Genomic DNA, 18938 nt, shown 5'->3' with positions numbered 1-18938 from the left:
TACCTCACATGCGTCTTATTAGGATTAGATGAGATACTGAGTGAAATGGCTGGACATGGTAAGCCCTTGATAGGTGTTACTTAATATTATGATTCCTGTTCTTGTTATTATTATTGACGGGACAGGATGTTTATGGCCCTGGGATGCCCTTAGGGATGTAGTCTCTATCCTGAAGGCAATGGGAAGCTAGTGTGGGATTTTAATGAGAACTTCAATACTTCAAGCCAGATTTTGTTTGTAAAAGTTCCACATGACTCAGTGTGGAAAATGGACTGGAGATCAGTGGAGCAGAGGCCTGAGGAGAGGTGACTGAGGTAATGGTGGTGGCAGTCTTGCCTTGATCACTTTGTACAATTTGGGGAGATTACACAGCCATCTTAACGGATTTTGAAATTCCACAAAAGACACTTTCTTCTATGTTTAAGGGTTTTCTTCTAGAACGAAATGCCCCAGGGTGATGCATGGATTTTTAATCTCAATCCTTCCATAAACTTAACAAGTGGCCTTGAGCAAGCCTCATATGGCTCATTTAATCATGATGCGAAAAGGTAAAAGGGAGAATTGGATTCCATATATATAGGGTGAAGTCAACATCTTTGGTTAATGAACACATTTAAAAATGTCTTTAGGAGATTCCAAATACTCACATCCTCTTTTTGCTTTTTTATTCCATTTATGTCTTGTGAATTCATTTTAGAAGGGAAATTGTATTGATTTGCTCTTCATAAAGCCACATTCAGTGCTAACAGAATTTGTGATCTCAGGTGAAGGCAAAATGCTGGACTGGCAAATGTTCACAACAAATATAAGTTTTAAATAAAGTACTGGATGTGCTAGAAATTCATTAGATAATGAAAGCCATCAAGAAACACTGAGAATGCTGCAGTTCGTTCTGGATTTATGGCTGATTCTTTTTAAAAGCATCACATTTGATATAATTGCTTTGCCTAGTATTGGCACACTTAAAAAATTATCTGACAAATTCATTGTTGGTAGAGGATTGTCAGTGGAGGATTTACCTGTGATGCCAGAGGTAAGAAACGTTGAAGTCTAAATATGCCGTGTTCATTTCCTAGTGAGAGTTTATTATGTCACTCAGCTTTGAAAGGGAAAAAGAAATCCCACAGCAGAATTTCCTCCCGAAAATGGAGTAAATTCTAATGTTTTCTGAATTTATTCTGTTATAACAGAGTATCATTAAATAAAGATTTCTTTTTATTACAATGCCCTTATTCAATATCTTATTCTCTGTTGGGCAAAGTTAAATATGAATGTTATCTTAATTTAAATAATTAACATATGCTGTATGTACACTGATTAAAGCACTAATCTTTATATGCAAAACATGGGTGTTTTGACCTGCATGAATTTTCAAAACTAAAAAGAAATCATATCAGACTAAGAACTATTATTATAAAGCAAAGACCATTGTTTACATTTAAAAACTTACCTTTCTTCATATATTTGGGTGTATATGTTTGTTTTAATGTAAGCAAATATGCAAAGCTGTTAAAGAGATATTGTTGAATGTCATATATTTTAGGAATTTTTATTTGTATGAAATGAACCAGCCAATTTTAATGAATTTTGTAAAGTTTTATGGTAAAGTAACATTCAAAAAAATTTCAGGGTGAGGCACTTTAATTTGAAACCCACTCAGGAACTCAATGGTGTTTTACTGAATAGATATGGACACAGTTTCACTAGTGTCATTCTTTCCTTAGTATGTTTACTCCATGACGACAAGGATTTGTTGCATCTTTTTGACCACTATATCCCCAAATACTGGAAAATCTCTTTCTGCTACATAGTAGGTGCTTGATAAGTACTGGTTTACTGAATGAATACATATATTTATTGGCATAAATGGCAAAAAATTTGTAGTGCTGTTGCAAATCAAAAGAACTTTTGAACTTCACACTTTTAAGCTTGAAAGTGGATGTTGTTATGTGCCAGTGTCTGCCACAAATTTTTTCTAGCCAGCCATGTTGGTAGAGGACCTGAGTTGCCATGTAGCCCAGGTTTTCAGCACTGCCCAGTTTCTCACAACTGCCAGTTTCTCACCACCAAGCTATCAGGGCAGAATGAACTAGAATCCTGCCTCTCATCCAGTGGTTCTCGAAGTGTGGTCCCTGCCCTAGCAGCATCAGCAGAATAACCGGGGAACTTGTTATTCATGGCCCACCCCAGGCAAGAAGCATCAGGTACTTTGGGGGTGGGTCCCATAATCTGTGCTCTAATGATCCCTTGAGGTGATTCTAATGTACATTGAAGTTTGAGATCTACAATTGTAGACAATGCTTGTACGGACATTGCTAACGTTTACCTCTTTGCTCCCTTTTCCATTCTTCCAGTGATGTCCAACTCCCTTCTCATTAACACATTCTAATTTTAGGAATATGAATTCTTCAAAATGAATAAATTTTGGCCTTTGAAAAATTGCCTTCTTAAAATAATTTGTGTATCAGGTCTGAAACTTTATAGTCTGGCTTGGAATTAGACTCTTAGAGGTTATATTAGTTATCTATTGGTGCATAGAAAACTAGCCCAAAACTGAGCAGCAAAAACAAGACTCATTTATGATTTCACAGTTTTTGAGGCTCAAGAATGCAGAAGCATCTTACTTGTGTGGTTTTGGCTCAGGGTCTCTCAAATGGCTGAAATTAAGGTGTTGCCTGAGGTTACTGTCTTCTCCAGGCTTGACTGGAGAAGGACCTGCTTTCAAGCTCACTTACATGGCTGTTGGAAGGCCTCAGGAGCTCCACCTGAAGGCTTACTCACATGAACCTCTCTGGAGGGTTGATTTATGATGGTGAAACTGGCTTCTACCACAGAAAGAGAATCAAGAGAGAGCTAGAGAGAGCATAAAGGAGAAACCCCAGACTGTTTGTAACCTAATACTGAAAGGGATATTCCATCACTTGTGCCATATTCTATTTATCAGAAGGAGTCAGTAAATCCAGCCACACTCGAGGGGAGGGGTGAAACACAAGGACCTGAATACTATGAGGCAGGAATCATTGCGGGGGTCAACTTAGGGACCCCCCACAGAGCTGAGTTATTTGTCATTTTCTCCTATTTCTTGCATTGCAATGTTTCAATTAAGGCTCTTGATATCAAGTGTCAGACATCTCAACACGAACTGGCTTAAACAAGAAGAATATGTATGTGGCTTAAGGTGTGGTTTGACATGGAGGATTGGTCAAATGTTATCACCTGGACTTGGTCATCATGGTTCGGTTTGCTCTGTATTGCTTCACTCTCAGGCAGCTTCTCCTCTCCTCTTAGCATAGTAGCCTCCAAGGCTTTCAGGCTCAAGGTCAGTGGTATAGAGCAAAAGTTGCTTTTCTGAGTGTGTCATAGGCCCATGCCTGAACCAGTTGAGAAGCTGAGAAATTCTGACTATATTGGTTGAGGCCCAAGACACACACTCCATTCACAATCAGGGATGAGTCTCATATAAAACACAGCAGGTATGAGAAGGGGTGGTAAATGCCTTGGGAAGGACATCAGAAAGACATTTCATCGAAGTACTGCCTAACCGTTTTCTCTCCCTGAGTTTTTAGTAAACTGGAACTTCTAGGAATATGCCTACCCTCTCTGTCACCACCCACTCCCCACATCCAATGGGACGCAGAGCCCTGTTGATCTACTGGCAACTCTCCAATCTACTCCCAACAATATCGCTATGAAACCCTTACCTGGGCTAAAGCAATAATGTCCAAATTCACTTATCTACATGCTTACATTCTTTGTTCACCTTCTACCTGTTCTGCACATAGCAACCAGAGGGATTTTTTAAAAATGCACTTGATGAGATTTCTTCTGGGATGAAAATTCATCCAGGTCTCATTAATTAAAATCCAGATGCCACCTGACCTGGTTTCTACCTGCCTCTTCAGCTTGATTACTCTCCATACCAAGCCTCACTCTCTGAGCTTTCCAAATTCTCGCAGCTTCTTCCAGCTGCAGTCTTCTTCCGAGCTCTTCTCTCTGTTGGGGAAGCCCTTTCTTTCCATTATGCTTCTCCCTTTCCACCCTTGCTCATCTCATCTTCAGAATCTAATTTTTACGTCACTTCTTTACACCAGCCTTCCCTGACCCTCTAGAAGTAAATACTCCCACTTTACCTCGTGCCTTCTTCTTATGGCTTATCAGAATTTTAAGCACTCAGTAAATATCTGATGAATGTGATTTATTTTTCATCTTCTCATACCTGTGCAATTGTGTTGCTCAGAAGATTAAATAAGTGGCAAGATCCATTGCAAGGGTGTCCAGCCTTTTGGGTTCCTTGGGCCACATTGGAAGAAGAAGAATATTGTCTTGGCCTCACATAAAATACACTAACACTAATGTTAGCTGATGAGCTAAAAGCAAATCATAAAAAAACCTTGTAATGTTTTAAGAAAGTTTATGAATTTGTGTGGGGCCACATTCAAAGCCATCCTGGGCTGCATGTAGCCTGCAGGCTGCAGGCTGGACAAGATTGTATTATAGAGTTGGAATTCATTGGTGTTCTTGCTTGGTCAGGAGCTCCCCTGGTTCATAGGGTTGATCAAATGAAGGAGATAATAAAACTCTTTTTAGAACTGAATTGGTCTGTTCTCACAATGCTATGAAGAAATGTCTGAGATTGGGTAATTTATATAAAAAAGAGGTTTAATTAATTCATAGTTCCACATGGCTGGGGAGGCATCAGGAAACTTACAGTCATGGCAGAAGGCACCTCTTCCAGGGCAGCAGGAGAGAGAATCAGTGCCAGTAGGGGAAATGCCAGATGCTTATAAAACCATCAGATCTCATGAAACTAACTCACTATCATGAGAACAGCATGGGGGAAACTGCCCCCATGATTCATTTACCTCCACCTGTTCCCACCCTCCACATGTGGGAATTATGGAGATTACAAGTCAAGGTGAGATTTGGGTGGGGACACAGAGCCAAACCATATCAGGAATGGACATACTGAACACATAAATGCTGTCTCACTTTGATTCTTACAACAATCTCTTGTGAGTTCAGTGTATTATCTCCATTTTATAGATGAGAAAACTGATGTTCAGAAGGAAAAAGTGACTTCTTCAAATTCACATGGCTCAGAAATGGTAGAGGCAGAATACCCACAGACGTCTCTTTGACTCCAAAATCCTAGATATGATTGGAACTGCAAGAAAAGGCAGTGACATTCTCATTTTTTAATTTTAATTTTCACTATGACATTTTGAATAGGCCAAGGTCAAAAATCAAAATAAACATAAAAGTGAAGTCTTGTAGATTTCATGCTGCTAGTTGGAGCAGAACAATAGATCTGAAAGCACCAGAATAAGGGAAGTATGGAATTTTGGAGAGCTAAATTTTTTAATTATATAATTTCAGTTTGCTTATTCATTAAATTAAAGTTGAGAGGTGTTGAGTAGTCCTGCAGCATGAAATAAATATATTCCATCTTTTCTTTCTATTATACTTTCGATGGGGCTTATATATATTGAGTGAATTAGTCCATTATTGCATTGTTATAAAGGACTAGCTGAGACTGGGTAATTTATGAAGAAAAGAGGTTGGATTGATTCACAGTTCTTCAGGCTGTACAGGCAGCATGGTTGGAAAGACCTCAGGAAACTTACAATCATGGCAGGAGGTGAAGGGGAACCAGGCACATCTTATATGACTGGAGCAGGAGGAAGAGAGTGAAGGAATGATTTCACTCAGATGTTTATCAAACACATATTTAGTACCAGATGCTAGTTACTGCAGATATTAAAAGAGCTTACATATTTTTAAACAACCAGATCTCATGAGAACTCATTATCAGAACAGCAAGGGGAATGTCTGGCCCCATGATCCCTATCACCTCCCACCAGGGCAATCCTCCAACATTGAGGATTACAATTTGACTTGAGATTTGGGCAGGGACACAAATCCAAACCATATCACTGAGTGATGCAGGAATAAAGTTAAATGGGATAAACCATCCTATTTCCTCGTACCTCCAGTTGCAATGACATACAAATTAGTATACTACATTATTTTCCCTCTTACTTCAAACAGCATGAGTAAGTCTACATTTGGAACAAGAGGGCTTTTAACGGGGGCAGACTGTGGGAGGACTGGGTGGTTTCTTGATTCTTTCAAATTATTTGTGAGGCTGAGCCTTTGGCTTGTTGGGATGATTCCTGTTAATGTTACAGTCTGAAATTTTATCTTTTTATCTTAACATCTCTGTAAGTTACATCACTTCTCCCTCAACCCCCAAGCACCCTACATGAATGTGGGGCCTAATAATGAAAATAATACAAAGGGGAATGTGGAGGACAACTACTATGTATGAATTGATAGCAAAAAGCAGGGAAGATGGCAATCCAGCATTTGGGATTCATGATGAGACCTAAGTTCCATGAGTCTGGAAAAACAGAAGCGCTATGCAAGCATATATCAAAACATATTTAATTTATTAAACAGGCATATTCAAACTATTAATCTCCCAGTCTAGTAAGCATTAGCCAGTTTGACAGAGGACTAGTGCTGGGCAAGATGTGGTTAGATTTGCAGAAAACTCAGAGGGGGGAATGAAAAAGAATCATCGAATTGCAGAACAAAATGGGAAAAATGAAAATAATATTCAAAAAAATTTGAGGAAATTTCATCTGGAGAACAAAGAGCCTATGAGACAGGGTAGAAAATGATTCAGAATATAGTGAATTCATCTCATTTCTCATGTATGTAGGATATACCCTGGTTCCAAATACCTGGAGGGAGACCAGGTGAATATAAGAAAATGTCAGCTATTTAGTAGGAATAACGATTTCACTCAGATGTTTATCAAACACGTATTTAGCAGCAGATGCTAGTTACTGCAGATATTATGGTGAACAGAGAGATATGGTTTATGCCCTCACTGAGCATACAATCTAGTTTAAAGAAGCAAAACATCATGTGACAAGTATAAAGACAGATGAAAGACAAGTTGACCTGGGAAGCAAATAGTAAAACACCTGACTGGCCAGGATTCCAGGGAAATTTCTGGGCAGCATGGAGATTTGCAGGGTAACACCTGTGATGGTTAGTTTTATGTGTCAACTTGACTAGGCTACAGTGTTCAGTTATTTAATCAAACACGAATCTAAAATCTAAGTGTTGCCGTGAAGGTGTTTCGTAAATGTGTTCAGCATCTACAATAAGACTTCAAAACGAGATTGCTCTAGGTAATGCTGGTGGGCCTATATCACAAGCAATTGTGAGCCAAAAATTAGATTTCCTGGAAAAGAAGAAATTCTGCCTTAAGACTGAAGCATCGACTCTTGAGTTTCCAGCCTGCCAGAGCTGCCCTGTAGATTTCAGAGGGACTTCCCAGCCCCCATCATCCTGAGCCAATTCCTTAAAATAAATCTGTTACCCCACACACGTACACGCAAATGTGTGTATGTGTGTGTGTGTACATATGTTCCATTTCTCTAGAGAATCTTACTGATAAAATACCTTAGTCATGTAAAGTTGGTCTGTGTGTGGGGTGGGCACTGAGGGAAGGTAACTGCCCAGGAAGACTTAAGAGTGAAAAAGATTTAGCCAGATCAGGAAGCACATTATAGGTGACCTAGAGACTTTGTAAGGATTGTGAGAGGATCAGATTCACATTTTAGAAAGGACATCTGATTGTATTACTTTTGAGCACATAAGTTGAGAAAAATGTGTTTGAATTCCAGCAGGAAGGATATTAGGAATTTTTTTTAAATAGGGGAAAGAGGTGCTGAATGTATTCTGGAATCTAGAAAAAATTGCATTTTTATCATTGACGGTAACAGTTTTGCAAAAGATTTACAAGTTTTTTTTTTCCTACAATTACGTCTATATTTTTCACTAAGAAGTTCTTGTAACTGGGAAAATACTCCAATCTGGCCGAGCAGCAGTTATGGAAGAAAAACTCTGGCAAACAGCAGTTGGGGTGGGAGGGTGGAGGTCATCAGGGGATTCCCGCTGAGAAAGTGGGAAGGAAGAGAGTTTAGAAACGGATTGAAGTTCTGCTACATCACGTGTGTTGTTAGAGAATTCGCCTATTACGACGACAGCAACGTCTGATCTCCTGGCTTTCTTCCCCTCCTTGGTGGGCTCCGTTCCGTCCCCCTGTCGCTGCGAGTTTGGCTGTCCCTACGCCGGGGTCTTGGAGTTTGGGCGGGGTCTGGTACCTGCCAAATACGGATCCTGATGGGGAGGAGGTCGGGGAGCGCTAAGTTCAGGCTGGAGTCTGAGTTCTCCCACCCTGCTGCTCCCACCCTGCTGCTCCCACCCACCGCGCTTAGAAACCTATGTCTCCAGCAAAGGGGTCTTGCTCCGAGAGAACCTAACCGGGTTTTCTTCCATTCCCTTTGCATCTCTAGATGTCTTCGCCCTGGCTCCAGGTGCGTTCCCCATCCTTTTCCGTCCGGGACGTTCTGCAGATTATAGCGCCCAGCTCATGTCCAGCACCGCCGGAGGTGAAGTGGGGCGAGCTGGTGACTCCTTAACCCTTCCCGAAGGTGTAGACTGGAAGAAGCCAGGGTCTTCATTACCTCCCCTACTCCAGGGGTCTCAAGGCGCCAACGGGGACACTTGCCTGTACAGGTCTGGGGGGCCACGAGGGCGAGGAGGACGCCCTAGTGCAGGGGTCCAAGGACTCGCGTCCCAGAGCTTGGTCCCACACCCGGTCCCACACCCCGAACGCTGGTGGGGAAGGAGATAGGATGCAGCGCAGTGTGATGTGGATGCCAGATAGCGGGGTGGGGATGGGGGTTAGTGGAAGGGGCTGAGAGGGGAAGAGGCAGCAGGTGAGCCAAGGGGTTATGCCCCCAGGAAGAGGGAAGAGAGGATCTTTAGAAGGGAGCATCTTGCAGGGGCGACGCAGGCAAGGGTAGGGCTAGGAGGAGGTGCGGGGAAGCAAGCCCTGGCGGTGAGACAGGAGGGGGAGGAGGCGAAGAGGAGGGAGTTCCGAAAGGAGGGAAACGAGCCGGCAAGGGGCGTCAGGAGCGAGCCGGGAAGGGAGAGCAGCGGAGGGCTGCAGAGCTGCGGAGGGCTGCAGAGCTGCGGGCGCCCGGACCGTGCCACACACCCCCCGCGGGGCACGGAGGGCATTGCGGGGGGAGACACACAAAGACATGCGAAGAGGGGCTGAGCGAGGCTCGCGCACAAAGACGCCGGGGCGCACGGCAGCTGGGGCTGCACCCACCGCCCCCGCGCCGCGCCGTGCCGGGGCCGGGCCAGCGAGCAGCCCGGGGCTGAGCGCGTGGCGGCGGCGGCGGCGGCGGCGGGCAGGCGCGGGACCCGGGTCGCCCGCGCTCTCCGGGTGACCCGGGCCCGGCAGCAGGCGCGCGCGGGGGCGGCGGCGCCCAAGCCCAACTTGGCCTCCGCCTCGCCCTCTGCCCAGCCCGCCGGTGTCCCCTCCTTCCCGCGATTTCGTTTCTTCTCACGCTCCCCCCCCCGCCCCCTCCCGCGTCCAGCCCCGCTCTCCCCACCTTGTAAAACAAAGCCGGGGAAAATGCCTGCCCGTGCAGCTCGGAGCGCGCAGCCCGTCTCTGAATAAGAAGTGAGTACAATGGCGTGTTTGTAAAAAAAAGCTTCAAGTCCGTCTTTTTCAAAAAACATTTTGAATGCTGCATGCCTCATGCTTCCCAGCGCCTCGCGGGAGAGACCCGGCTATAGAGCAGGAGGTGAGACCCCCCCCCTCCGGTACCCCCACCCCTCTGGCCGCACGCTCTCCTGCCCCAGCCTTTTCTGGGAGGACTGCAAATGCCCCCTCTCAGCAAGCGGCCGTTTCCCATCTTCGCTTCGCGTCCAAAGTGTTGGGTCATAATCTGGATTTGGAGGCAAACCCTTGCCAGATCCTCTCCTCGCCGCTTCTCCCCCCTCTCCCGCCGGTGCCCGGGGTTTTTGCATCTGCCTGAGGTATGGGTTTGGAACACCTTGGGGGAGTCTCCCATGGAGAAGGAGGGTCAGCCCTTGGGAGTAGCCGACAGGCAGGACTCATGGTGACCCCGGTCACACTTGTTGCCCATTGCCTGGTGGGACAGGCAGTGGTGCTGAAAAAAGCTTGCTTCCCCTGCTATTCAGTGGTCAGTCGCCGCTGGAGCGAAGACATATCTGGGTGAGAACAGAAGACCGGGATTAACAGAAGACTGTGATGAGCTGGGGGAGGGGAGTGGGTAGTGACGGTGCTGAGTGTGTGTGGAAGGGGCAGCTTCTCTCCCTGATCATACATCAAATGGCGTGGAGGTGGAAACCAAGAGGTTCCCTGTATTAAAGATAAAAGTCTGCTTTTATTTTTAAAAAATATTATTTTGGTATTTCATCAGTTTCTGTCCATTTTGTCTGCCAAATGTACATTACATATATTTCTGCTAATTAAAAAATAAGGCAACAGCTTAAAAGAATTAAACTCCTTCTGGAAATGTATTAGGTTAATGCACACACACACACACACACACACACACACACACACACACACACACACAATATTTTAAAAATACCTGCCCCTTTCCCCAAAAAGCATATAATGGCAATGTGGCAATGTCTTAATGGAATTTCAGATTGGGATTTGGTGTCATCAAGGTAAACAGTCTTAGTGCTTTCTGGTTCTGCAGAGTGTAAACCACTGATGTGAAAAATCACAAATAGGAGAGCACAGAGATCTGAGGAGGAGAGACTTGGAAATCTTCATTTAGAGAGATAATTGTGGAACTTCTGTGTGATTTTTTTGTTGTTTTTGTTCCAAAGATGGCTAAATTTTAAATTATGACTTGTTTTTCACTCAGACTCACTAAGCAGCTAGGAGGTTGTGGGGAGTCTGCAGATTATAGTGATTTTAGCTATTATCAGCACTTCCATTTTAACAGTTTTTTTTAAATTATAGCATTAAACACATGCCCAGTGCTAATTTTGAGTGAAGGTGTCTTTATAAATATTTTAAAGGTATCTACTAGCTTGTGGCTTTATTTGGAACAGGTGAATGTATCAGGAGAGAAACATGTGCATTCCTCTGTGTAGTAGGTTGAACCTTAGGAAATTGCTGTAATAAGCTATATGTACATGGAATCTCCACTTGGAGCCATGGGTACAGAAACCTCATCACAGCTCTAATTTCATCTCTTCCAAATCAGATCCATTCGGAGCTTTGCTGATTGAGGATCCTGCCTTCTGCCATCATTTTACAACACTACTTAGGTCTAGTGTTTTAAATAGCTTTGTTTGCAAAGCTTCTTTTTGATGGGGAATTAGAGATGTATTTTATGAATTAAAACTATGGTAGCCTACAATTAACTCACAGTGTTAGGTAAGAGGGCAGGGTAGGTAGCCATGTGAAAACTGGCATTTTTTATTAGCTTCTCATACTGAAGTAATTTCAGGTGCCTGTAGGGTATTTGAGTGCAATTCCATGGAGATTTCTTATATACTTACCTGAAAGTGTGTTTTAGATAAGATTATCATTTTATAATCTATATTATATACATGATAGCAAGTTTACTGAAATCTGTAACAATTATGGACTTTAAGTTGATTATTCTGTTTGAGTTGATGGTTTTTAAAAGTCTTATTTTTCAGCCATTCTATTAACCTTTTTTAGTTCAATGTTGTCTTTCCACAAAATGTCCAGTAGTAGGTGTTTTATTTTCCTCGTAGCAAGTAGAAGTCTAGTATCTCTTATATTTTTGAAAAAGAAATCCATTAATGATATTTTTGAACAGCTGTGATAAATAATAAATGGATTTATAGTCACCTCCGAGTATATGGCAATTTGTAAGGGAACCATATAAATCCACTCTAATGGAGCAATTGGCTTTGAACAGAGCATGTAGACAGTCTAAGGTGTGAGCCACGGTTTTCATTTTTTTTCTTGATATTGTTCACATTTGAAAAGGAAGTTACTTGTCTCCTCTTGGTTGTGTCTAGGATTGACACAATGATTAGCAGTAACTTTTATTGGTAAAACATGTCAGAGATTGAAAAACAAAATACAGAGAATGTTTCATCATGAGCCCACTTTGGAGGACAGGCAAAAAGACAAGATTCGACCATCGAGTGGTTTATTTACCACCATGTTTTACCAGAAAATGATGAATGATTTATTTTGAGCAACAATGTTTGGATCACAAATTCTTTTATAATGCAATTCATTTATTGTAATAAATTTTAAAATGAAAATAGAGAATGTTCTTTATATTGCTTGCTTGTGATATAAAGTTCTTGAGAACAAGAATAACCATGAGCCGTCTTCCTGAGTATTCAAATATCTAGTTAAGTACCATCAACTCTTAGGAGTTCAGTATCTCTTTGTGGACTGGCACAGTGAACAGATGTGAATTTAGAAATTGATTAAGAAGCCCTCAGGCATTCTTTTCTTTTTTTGAAGTTTCTTGGTTCAACTCCAGTTTTTTTCCTCTCATTTTGAACTCCAATAGCAGCAGAGAGCACAGATCCAGCCCCCTTTCCTTGAACCCATATATGTGGTCGTGAGATCTAGTGACAGCACTCCTGGTTTGGGTTCCAGAGCTTCCACCAGGAGAGCGAGCGGAATTCAGTCAACCTTCTCTGACCCCTTAAAGAAGAAGCCCGACCAATTCCCTTCTCATCTCCTCCAACCTAATCCTCATTCTCTGTTGTTGTCAGTGGCGGCACCTGACTTGCTGGATCCTAAATCTGCCGCTCAGAACTCCAAACCGAGGCTCTCGTTTTCCACGAAACCCACAGTGCTTGCTTCCCGGGTGGAGAGTGACACGACCATTAATGTTATGAAATGGAAGACGGTCTCCACGATATTCCTGGTGGTCGTCCTCTATCTGATCATCGGAGCCACCGTGTTCAAAGCATTGGAGCAGCCTCATGAGATTTCACAGAGGACCACCATTGTGATCCAGAAGCAAACATTCATATCCCAACATTCCTGTGTCAATTCGACGGAGCTGGATGAACTCATTCAGGTAATGGCATGGGAGGAGTTGTTACTCTGTTCCCCCAAATGGGAAAGAAAGTGATAGGAGGAGACAACTTGTAGCCCAGTGTATTACAGGTATGTTGGTGGGAGCCCTATCCCACCTCATTTGCCTTAACATGTAGCTCTTTTCCCCAGTTTCTTTGTCTCATTTCCACTTCTCCTGCCTATATTCTCGCTTCTGCCACTTTTTCTTCTCTTCCTCTTTTAGTTCTCTCTCCCAGTGTTCCTTCACATCCTCTTCTGATTCTGTTCTTCTGTATTTCTTTCCTGTTGTCTTCCTGCTTTCTTTCCCTTTGCCCTTTCTTAGAAGTGCCAGTGGACATCCATGGGGTTGGGGTTACCACGCTGAAGGTCCTCATGGTTAGGATAATCATTGTCAACTGAGAAACATTGCTGTGGCAAAGGGGAGGAAAACAAAATATACAGAAATGTGCTTTAATCTTGGCAGTGGCCATCATAAGATAGAAAAGACGAATTCATGATGTGACCCTCTTGAGATGGGTACCCCTCAGGTCAATAAATTGTAGCTTACCTCTGAAGCCAAGGTATAACTTTGATGACTACCTTTTTAAAGTATCTGCAGATAAGTGATTAATTATTCCTTCTCTAACCCCCAGCTAAGAGAAATTTACTAGTACACAGAAAAAGAGTTTTTGAATAAAACTTAGTTCTAATTTACTTTATAATAGCAGAAAAATATCCTTACAGAAAACCATTTTGTTTTAAAAATTAATCACAGTAAGTTTCAGTTAGGCTCTTTAGAGATGGCAGTATTCTGTTTTTTGTAGATTTCTTTTGCATAAAACAATTCATTGGTCAAATCAGGACCTTAGTGAAGAAGAAAACTTTAGAATTTTCTCACAAGGAGTGACTTGACTGGTTGTTGAAAATGTTTTAATTGTATACACATTTGTTTTCCTATAGAGCCTACTTTTCTTACCTGATTTAATTCAAATTGGAATGGAAATTATCTGTGAGTCATCATCTGAGCATGTTCTTTCTTATTTCATATTTGGTTTTACATTGTTTGAATGAGTTAGAATAGTGGATTGAGGGGAAAAATTATTGTTGGCTTTAATCCTGCTTTTCGTTTGAGGACCCTTTCTCTCATTTCCTCTTGCCATGGATCTCAAGATACTATCTCTGCCCTTCATAGTCCTCTCAATTTACAGCCTATGCATACACGTTCTTATTCAAGTTTTATTGAAAGATATCAAAACTAGTGTTCTCTGACACCTATTTAGTTTCTACCACATTCAGAAATTTCTGCATCTGAAAATTTGCCTTAAGTTTTGAAAATGCTGTTCACTTATATACTGAATTCTCTATGATTTTTAGATGATGGTGACCTTTTTAGTATTGGCAGTGAAAGTGTCAGCTAATATTATTGTCCCAACTGCCCCCTTCCCTGGTCCCATGTAAGATCACTTTCACTTCATTCTCTCTTTGGGCCACATAGACCTATGAGGTACTAAAAATCTTTGAAGAATCCCCACTTCCCTCGGTTTCTGAAGAAGAGCTCTTGGATATCTTGGTGGAGGCAGCATGGTGTAGCAGTAAAAGCTTCAACTTTGAGAGCAGGCAGGATGCGTTTTGAACTGCAGTTGAGTGCCTTATTAGAAGTGTCATCTTAAACAAGTAGTTTTCCTCTTTAAGCCTTAAATGATCTATCTGGAATGAGGAAAGAGTATCTATCAAGTAGGGTTGTTGTGAGGTAAAGAGATAATCCACATAAAGTGTTTCGGTGCTCAGAAAGTGTTAGATTTGTTTTCTGTGGTTATTGTTTTCCTCTCTTGTCCCTTCATTGGATTGTAGCCTCTGATTCATGTAGTTGCATTCTTATCACCTGGAGTGAGATGCTTGGTTGGACAGGACAGGAAAAAAAAAAAAAACATGACCAGCATTTCAGGACAACACTGGAAGAAATTATGTGTGAATTTGAAAATGGTCTCACTGTCCAGTATTACCCAGATTTATTCAGAACTCTAAAGATAACTTGAAGGTCATGGCAGGTAGGAGCAATCTGGTGGTGAATACTGATCACTTTTTGCTACATTGTCTTTGAAATGGAAACAAGCAGAAATCAAAATATGACCTAATTTTTTTCTTTATGCTCTGCATGGGCAATCCATTTTAGCTTTATTAATTTTCTCTGCTGATTATTTTTGCTTCATAAAAATCTTTTTTATGCCAATTCAATATTTTTCAGTGCAGAAATTACCTATTATTTACTCTTATACTGTTCACCTTTATAATCCAATGGTTTTGATAGTTATTTTTTCTTTTTAAACATAATTTATTTTGATAAAAGGAATCATTACAATGCCATAACTTCAAGGATCAAGATTAGTGTGTAAACAGGGAGGAAGGTAAATAAGCCAATAATCATATATTAGAATTACACTTCCTTCATATGATTCTTATACATTTCCCAATCTTTTTTTTCACATTTATTTTCCCATTTAATGATCCCTTAAAACCTCGTAAGTCTATCTATTGGGCAGCAATACCACAACATTAAGGATTAGATAGCATCATTCGGATGAGAGTTCAGATCTTCAGAATCTTTTGGTCAGGCATTTTTCCTAGAAGTCTCTGCTCTTTTGGAGCTTACCTTCTTTCAGTGCTGAGGGGGGAAACAGTTGGAGTAGTTAGCATTTCAGTTCTAGTGTTGTTGAAGAAATTCTGCTACATATTATGGAGAGTGAGGACAGAGGAGGAAGGGAGTGGTCTGACAGTGGGCCAATATCAGGTGCAGTTAGTCTAATTTGGTCTCAGGCATTAGGTTATTAATTACTCCTCTGATTGGACTATAGCAACATGATTTCATGCTGTGGTTGTGTCTCAGGGTGGGGTTGGGGAGGTGAGGGAAGATATAGATAATGGAGCATTAAGGCAGATGAGATCAACTGCTTCTTTTGTTATAGAAGCATGTGTGTATGTACTAAGTGTTGTTTTTGGCACTGGACCTTCAAGACAAGGTTGAGGAGGGGCAAAGACATCAAAACAGATACCTTTGCCAACCTGACATGTTTTGAGCAATATGATTTTCAACTCCCATTACATTTAAACTAATGTGATGTCAGTACAGAAACACATATGGCAAATTGTTCAGGTTTCTTTTTCTTTTTTTTTTTGAAACAGAGTTTCGCTCTTGTTGCCCAGGCTGGAGTGCAATGGCGTGATCTCGGCTCACTGCAACCTCTGCCTCTTGGGTTCAAGTGATTCTCCTACCTCAGCCTCCTGAGTAGCTGGGATTGCAGGCATGTGCCACCACGGCCAGCTAATTTTGTATTTTTAGTAGAGACGGGGTTTCTCCGTATTGGTCAGGCTGGTCTCGAACTCCCGACCTCAGGTGATCCACCTGCCTCAGCCTCCCAAAGTGCTGAGATTACAGATGTGAGCCACTGCACCCCGCCTGTTTAAATTTTAAGAGCCATGGATACCATTAACAATAGCCAAAATTTAATTAGCACTTACTATGTGCAAGGCATTATTCTAACTGTTTACCTATATTATCTCACATAACTCTCTTAAATCACCCTAATAGGTAGGTGCCTTATTATCTGCTTTTACCTTATAGGGAAACTGAAGTAAGGGGCGCTTCAGTTTCCAAGAGTGCGTGGTGGAAGAACTGTCATTCAAATCTTTGGATAAACTCTAGCACTTAGTTCTGGTATTTACTGCTTTTAAAAATAATTTAATAAATATTTGATGTAAAGTTTCCTGTTATTCCGTATGTTAAGGTATAATGAATATTATAGTTCTCTGTACATATAGCATATCTTTCTTTCCAAAATGAAAAGTATATAAACTGAATCTTAATATTCTTTCTGGACAACAGGATTATATCAGTATTTTCCCATTTAAATGTGGCAAAGCAGTAGAGGATGGTCACATTAGACATATCTGGTCTTCATTTATTTCCGTGTTAGTTGAATCAATTATAAGGTTAAAAGATAGAGTGAAATCTATGATCTATATATTGACAGTAAAAATATCTTATAGGACATTCGACTTTTTTGTTTTCTAATTTGAGCTCCACTCCTTCTTGAGCTAGGTTGGGAAGATATTCTATCTGTTTTGTGGTGAAGAAACTGACATGTTTGGACAAGGTCATCCGGTGGCCTCAGGTCTAGATCTTCAGAGTCTTCCTGCTGAAGGGATTATCTTCTCTTTATACTAGGCCTCTCATTTTCGTTCATCCAGTGGCATTTACTGAGGACCTCCAATGTGTTTACCTCAATGGTGGGTGTTGAGCCATTTAAGATGATGGAAAAAAAAAAACATGGCTTCTCTCAAGGCGCTCCTTCCTACATGTCAATCAAAGGAGATAGCTATTAACATAGGTACAATAGCATTACCATAGAAATACTTACAGACTGGAGCTGGAATCCCTACATGTTGGGGCCCTGAGGAAGAAATTAAGCATTTAATGAGAGGAAGATACAGAAGATGTGAAAGGAAACTTGATTTTAAGGTGCCTCAGAGTGCTCTAGGGGAAGACGAGGGGAATAGTGGACATTCTAAGCAGAATGGGCATGGTATGTTCCAGTAACTGAATATCTGGGTGTGAGGGGCAGGGGCATGAGCAGGTTTGACAAAGTAGACCATGGAGCATTGTTCCATACCAGGGAGGTGGGCTTTATCCTAGGCCTACTCCTCCACTTGGTGTCAGTTTTGTGGGCACTTGGCTGTGTAGCAGAGGATACTCGGAGCTACAGGATAAATAAATAAACATGCCTTCTCTAGAATACCAGTGATAGTGGCCTTTAAAAACAAAACAAAACATTGTTTTATATTAATTCCATAATCATTCATTCATTCAAAAACATTTGTTGAATGCCTACTGTGTACATTGTCCTAAGTGCTGAAAGACGGTGGAGAATAAAATCAGAAGAAAATTTGTACCATCCGTGAGTTTACATTTGCTGGGGAAGGTAATATGTTTGATAGAACAAGTTTTAGGAGAAAAAGTAAAGCAGTGGAGAGGGCTAGGAAATGTTGGATGGTGTTGGTGATTAATTCCAGATATGGTCACTAAGGAGGCTTCACTAATAAGGTGACTTTTAAGTAAAGAGTGAGGGAAATAGCCAAGTAGCTGTCTGGGGAATAACACTTAGGCAGAATGCTCACCACATACAGAGGTTCTCACCGAGGGGAGAGTTCCTGGCATGTAGAAGAACTACAAGGTTGCTGGGATGGAGAGGTAGAAGGTGATGTCAGGCAGGTTCTCACCGAGGGGAGAGTTCCTGGCATGTAGAAGAACTACAAGGTTGCTGGGATGGAGAGGTAGAAGGTGATGTCAGGCAGGTTCTCACCGAGGGGAGAGTTCCTGGCATGTAGAAGAACTACAAGGTTGCTGGGATGGAGAGGTAGAAGGTGATGTCAGGCAGGTTCTCACCGAGGGGAGAGTTCCTGGCATGTAGAAGAACTACAAGGTTGCTGGGATGGAGAGGTAGAAGGTGATGTCAGGCAGGTAATGGGGGCCAGGTCATGTAGGGCCCTGGAAGTCATCATCATAAGGAGTTCGGCTTTTTGGTGCAGATAAGTATCCAGCTCCGGCTTACATTTCAAGAGGATTTCCCTGGCTGTGGTGTTGAAAATAGACCACACAAGGCAGTGGGTAGAAACAGGGGAGGCAGGCAGGAGGCTGTTGTAATAATCCTGGTAAGAAATGAGGGGGGCTTGACCTAAGAGATTGTGAGATACGATCAGATTCTGGATGTATTTTGGAAGGAAAGCTAATAGGGTTTGCTGATTGACCAGAGGTGCAGTGCAAGGGAGACGAGTCAAGGACAACCCCAAGATTTTTGGCCCAGGGAATGAACAGAATGGGGCTCCCACTTTCCTGAGATGGGAAAGAGTGAAGAAGAGCTGGTTTTGGGCATAATGTCAGGAGCTTAGCTTTGGATGTTACACTAATTGTGTTAGTTATACATGTTTTAGTTATTGAGGAAGATTGATGGGATGCCACATAGCA

At 41.9% G+C, this 18938-nt stretch overlaps 1 protein-coding gene across 5 annotated transcripts in view; it reads left to right on the top strand.

Moving 5' to 3' along the window:
• KCNK2 (potassium two pore domain channel subfamily K member 2) overlaps window positions 1-18938 on the top strand; it is a 200641-nt gene that overhangs the window by 37798 nt on the left and 143905 nt on the right. Inside the window, exons 1-3 of one of the 5 annotated variants that reach the window (XM_063708610.1) lie at window positions 7765-8098; window positions 8373-8468; window positions 12631-12941. In XM_063708610.1, coding sequence (XP_063564680.1) covers window positions 8450-8468; window positions 12631-12941 — 330 coding nt within the window. In that variant the 5' untranslated portion in view covers window positions 7765-8098; window positions 8373-8449. Of the gene's footprint in view, window positions 1-7764; window positions 8099-8372; window positions 8469-8978; window positions 9678-12630; window positions 12942-18938 lie in introns of those variants that run through there. The other 4 variants (XM_063708612.1, XM_055379004.2, XM_004028394.5 and 1 more) reach the window with 4 other exon arrangements.

This window comes from Gorilla gorilla, chromosome 1 (genome assembly GCF_029281585.2).
Source record: "Gorilla gorilla gorilla isolate KB3781 chromosome 1, NHGRI_mGorGor1-v2.1_pri, whole genome shotgun sequence".
Taxonomy (NCBI): Eukaryota; Metazoa; Chordata; class Mammalia; order Primates; family Hominidae; genus Gorilla; species Gorilla gorilla.
Note: the sequence above shows the minus strand (reverse complement) of the source record. Positions and strands in the feature narration are given on the sequence as shown.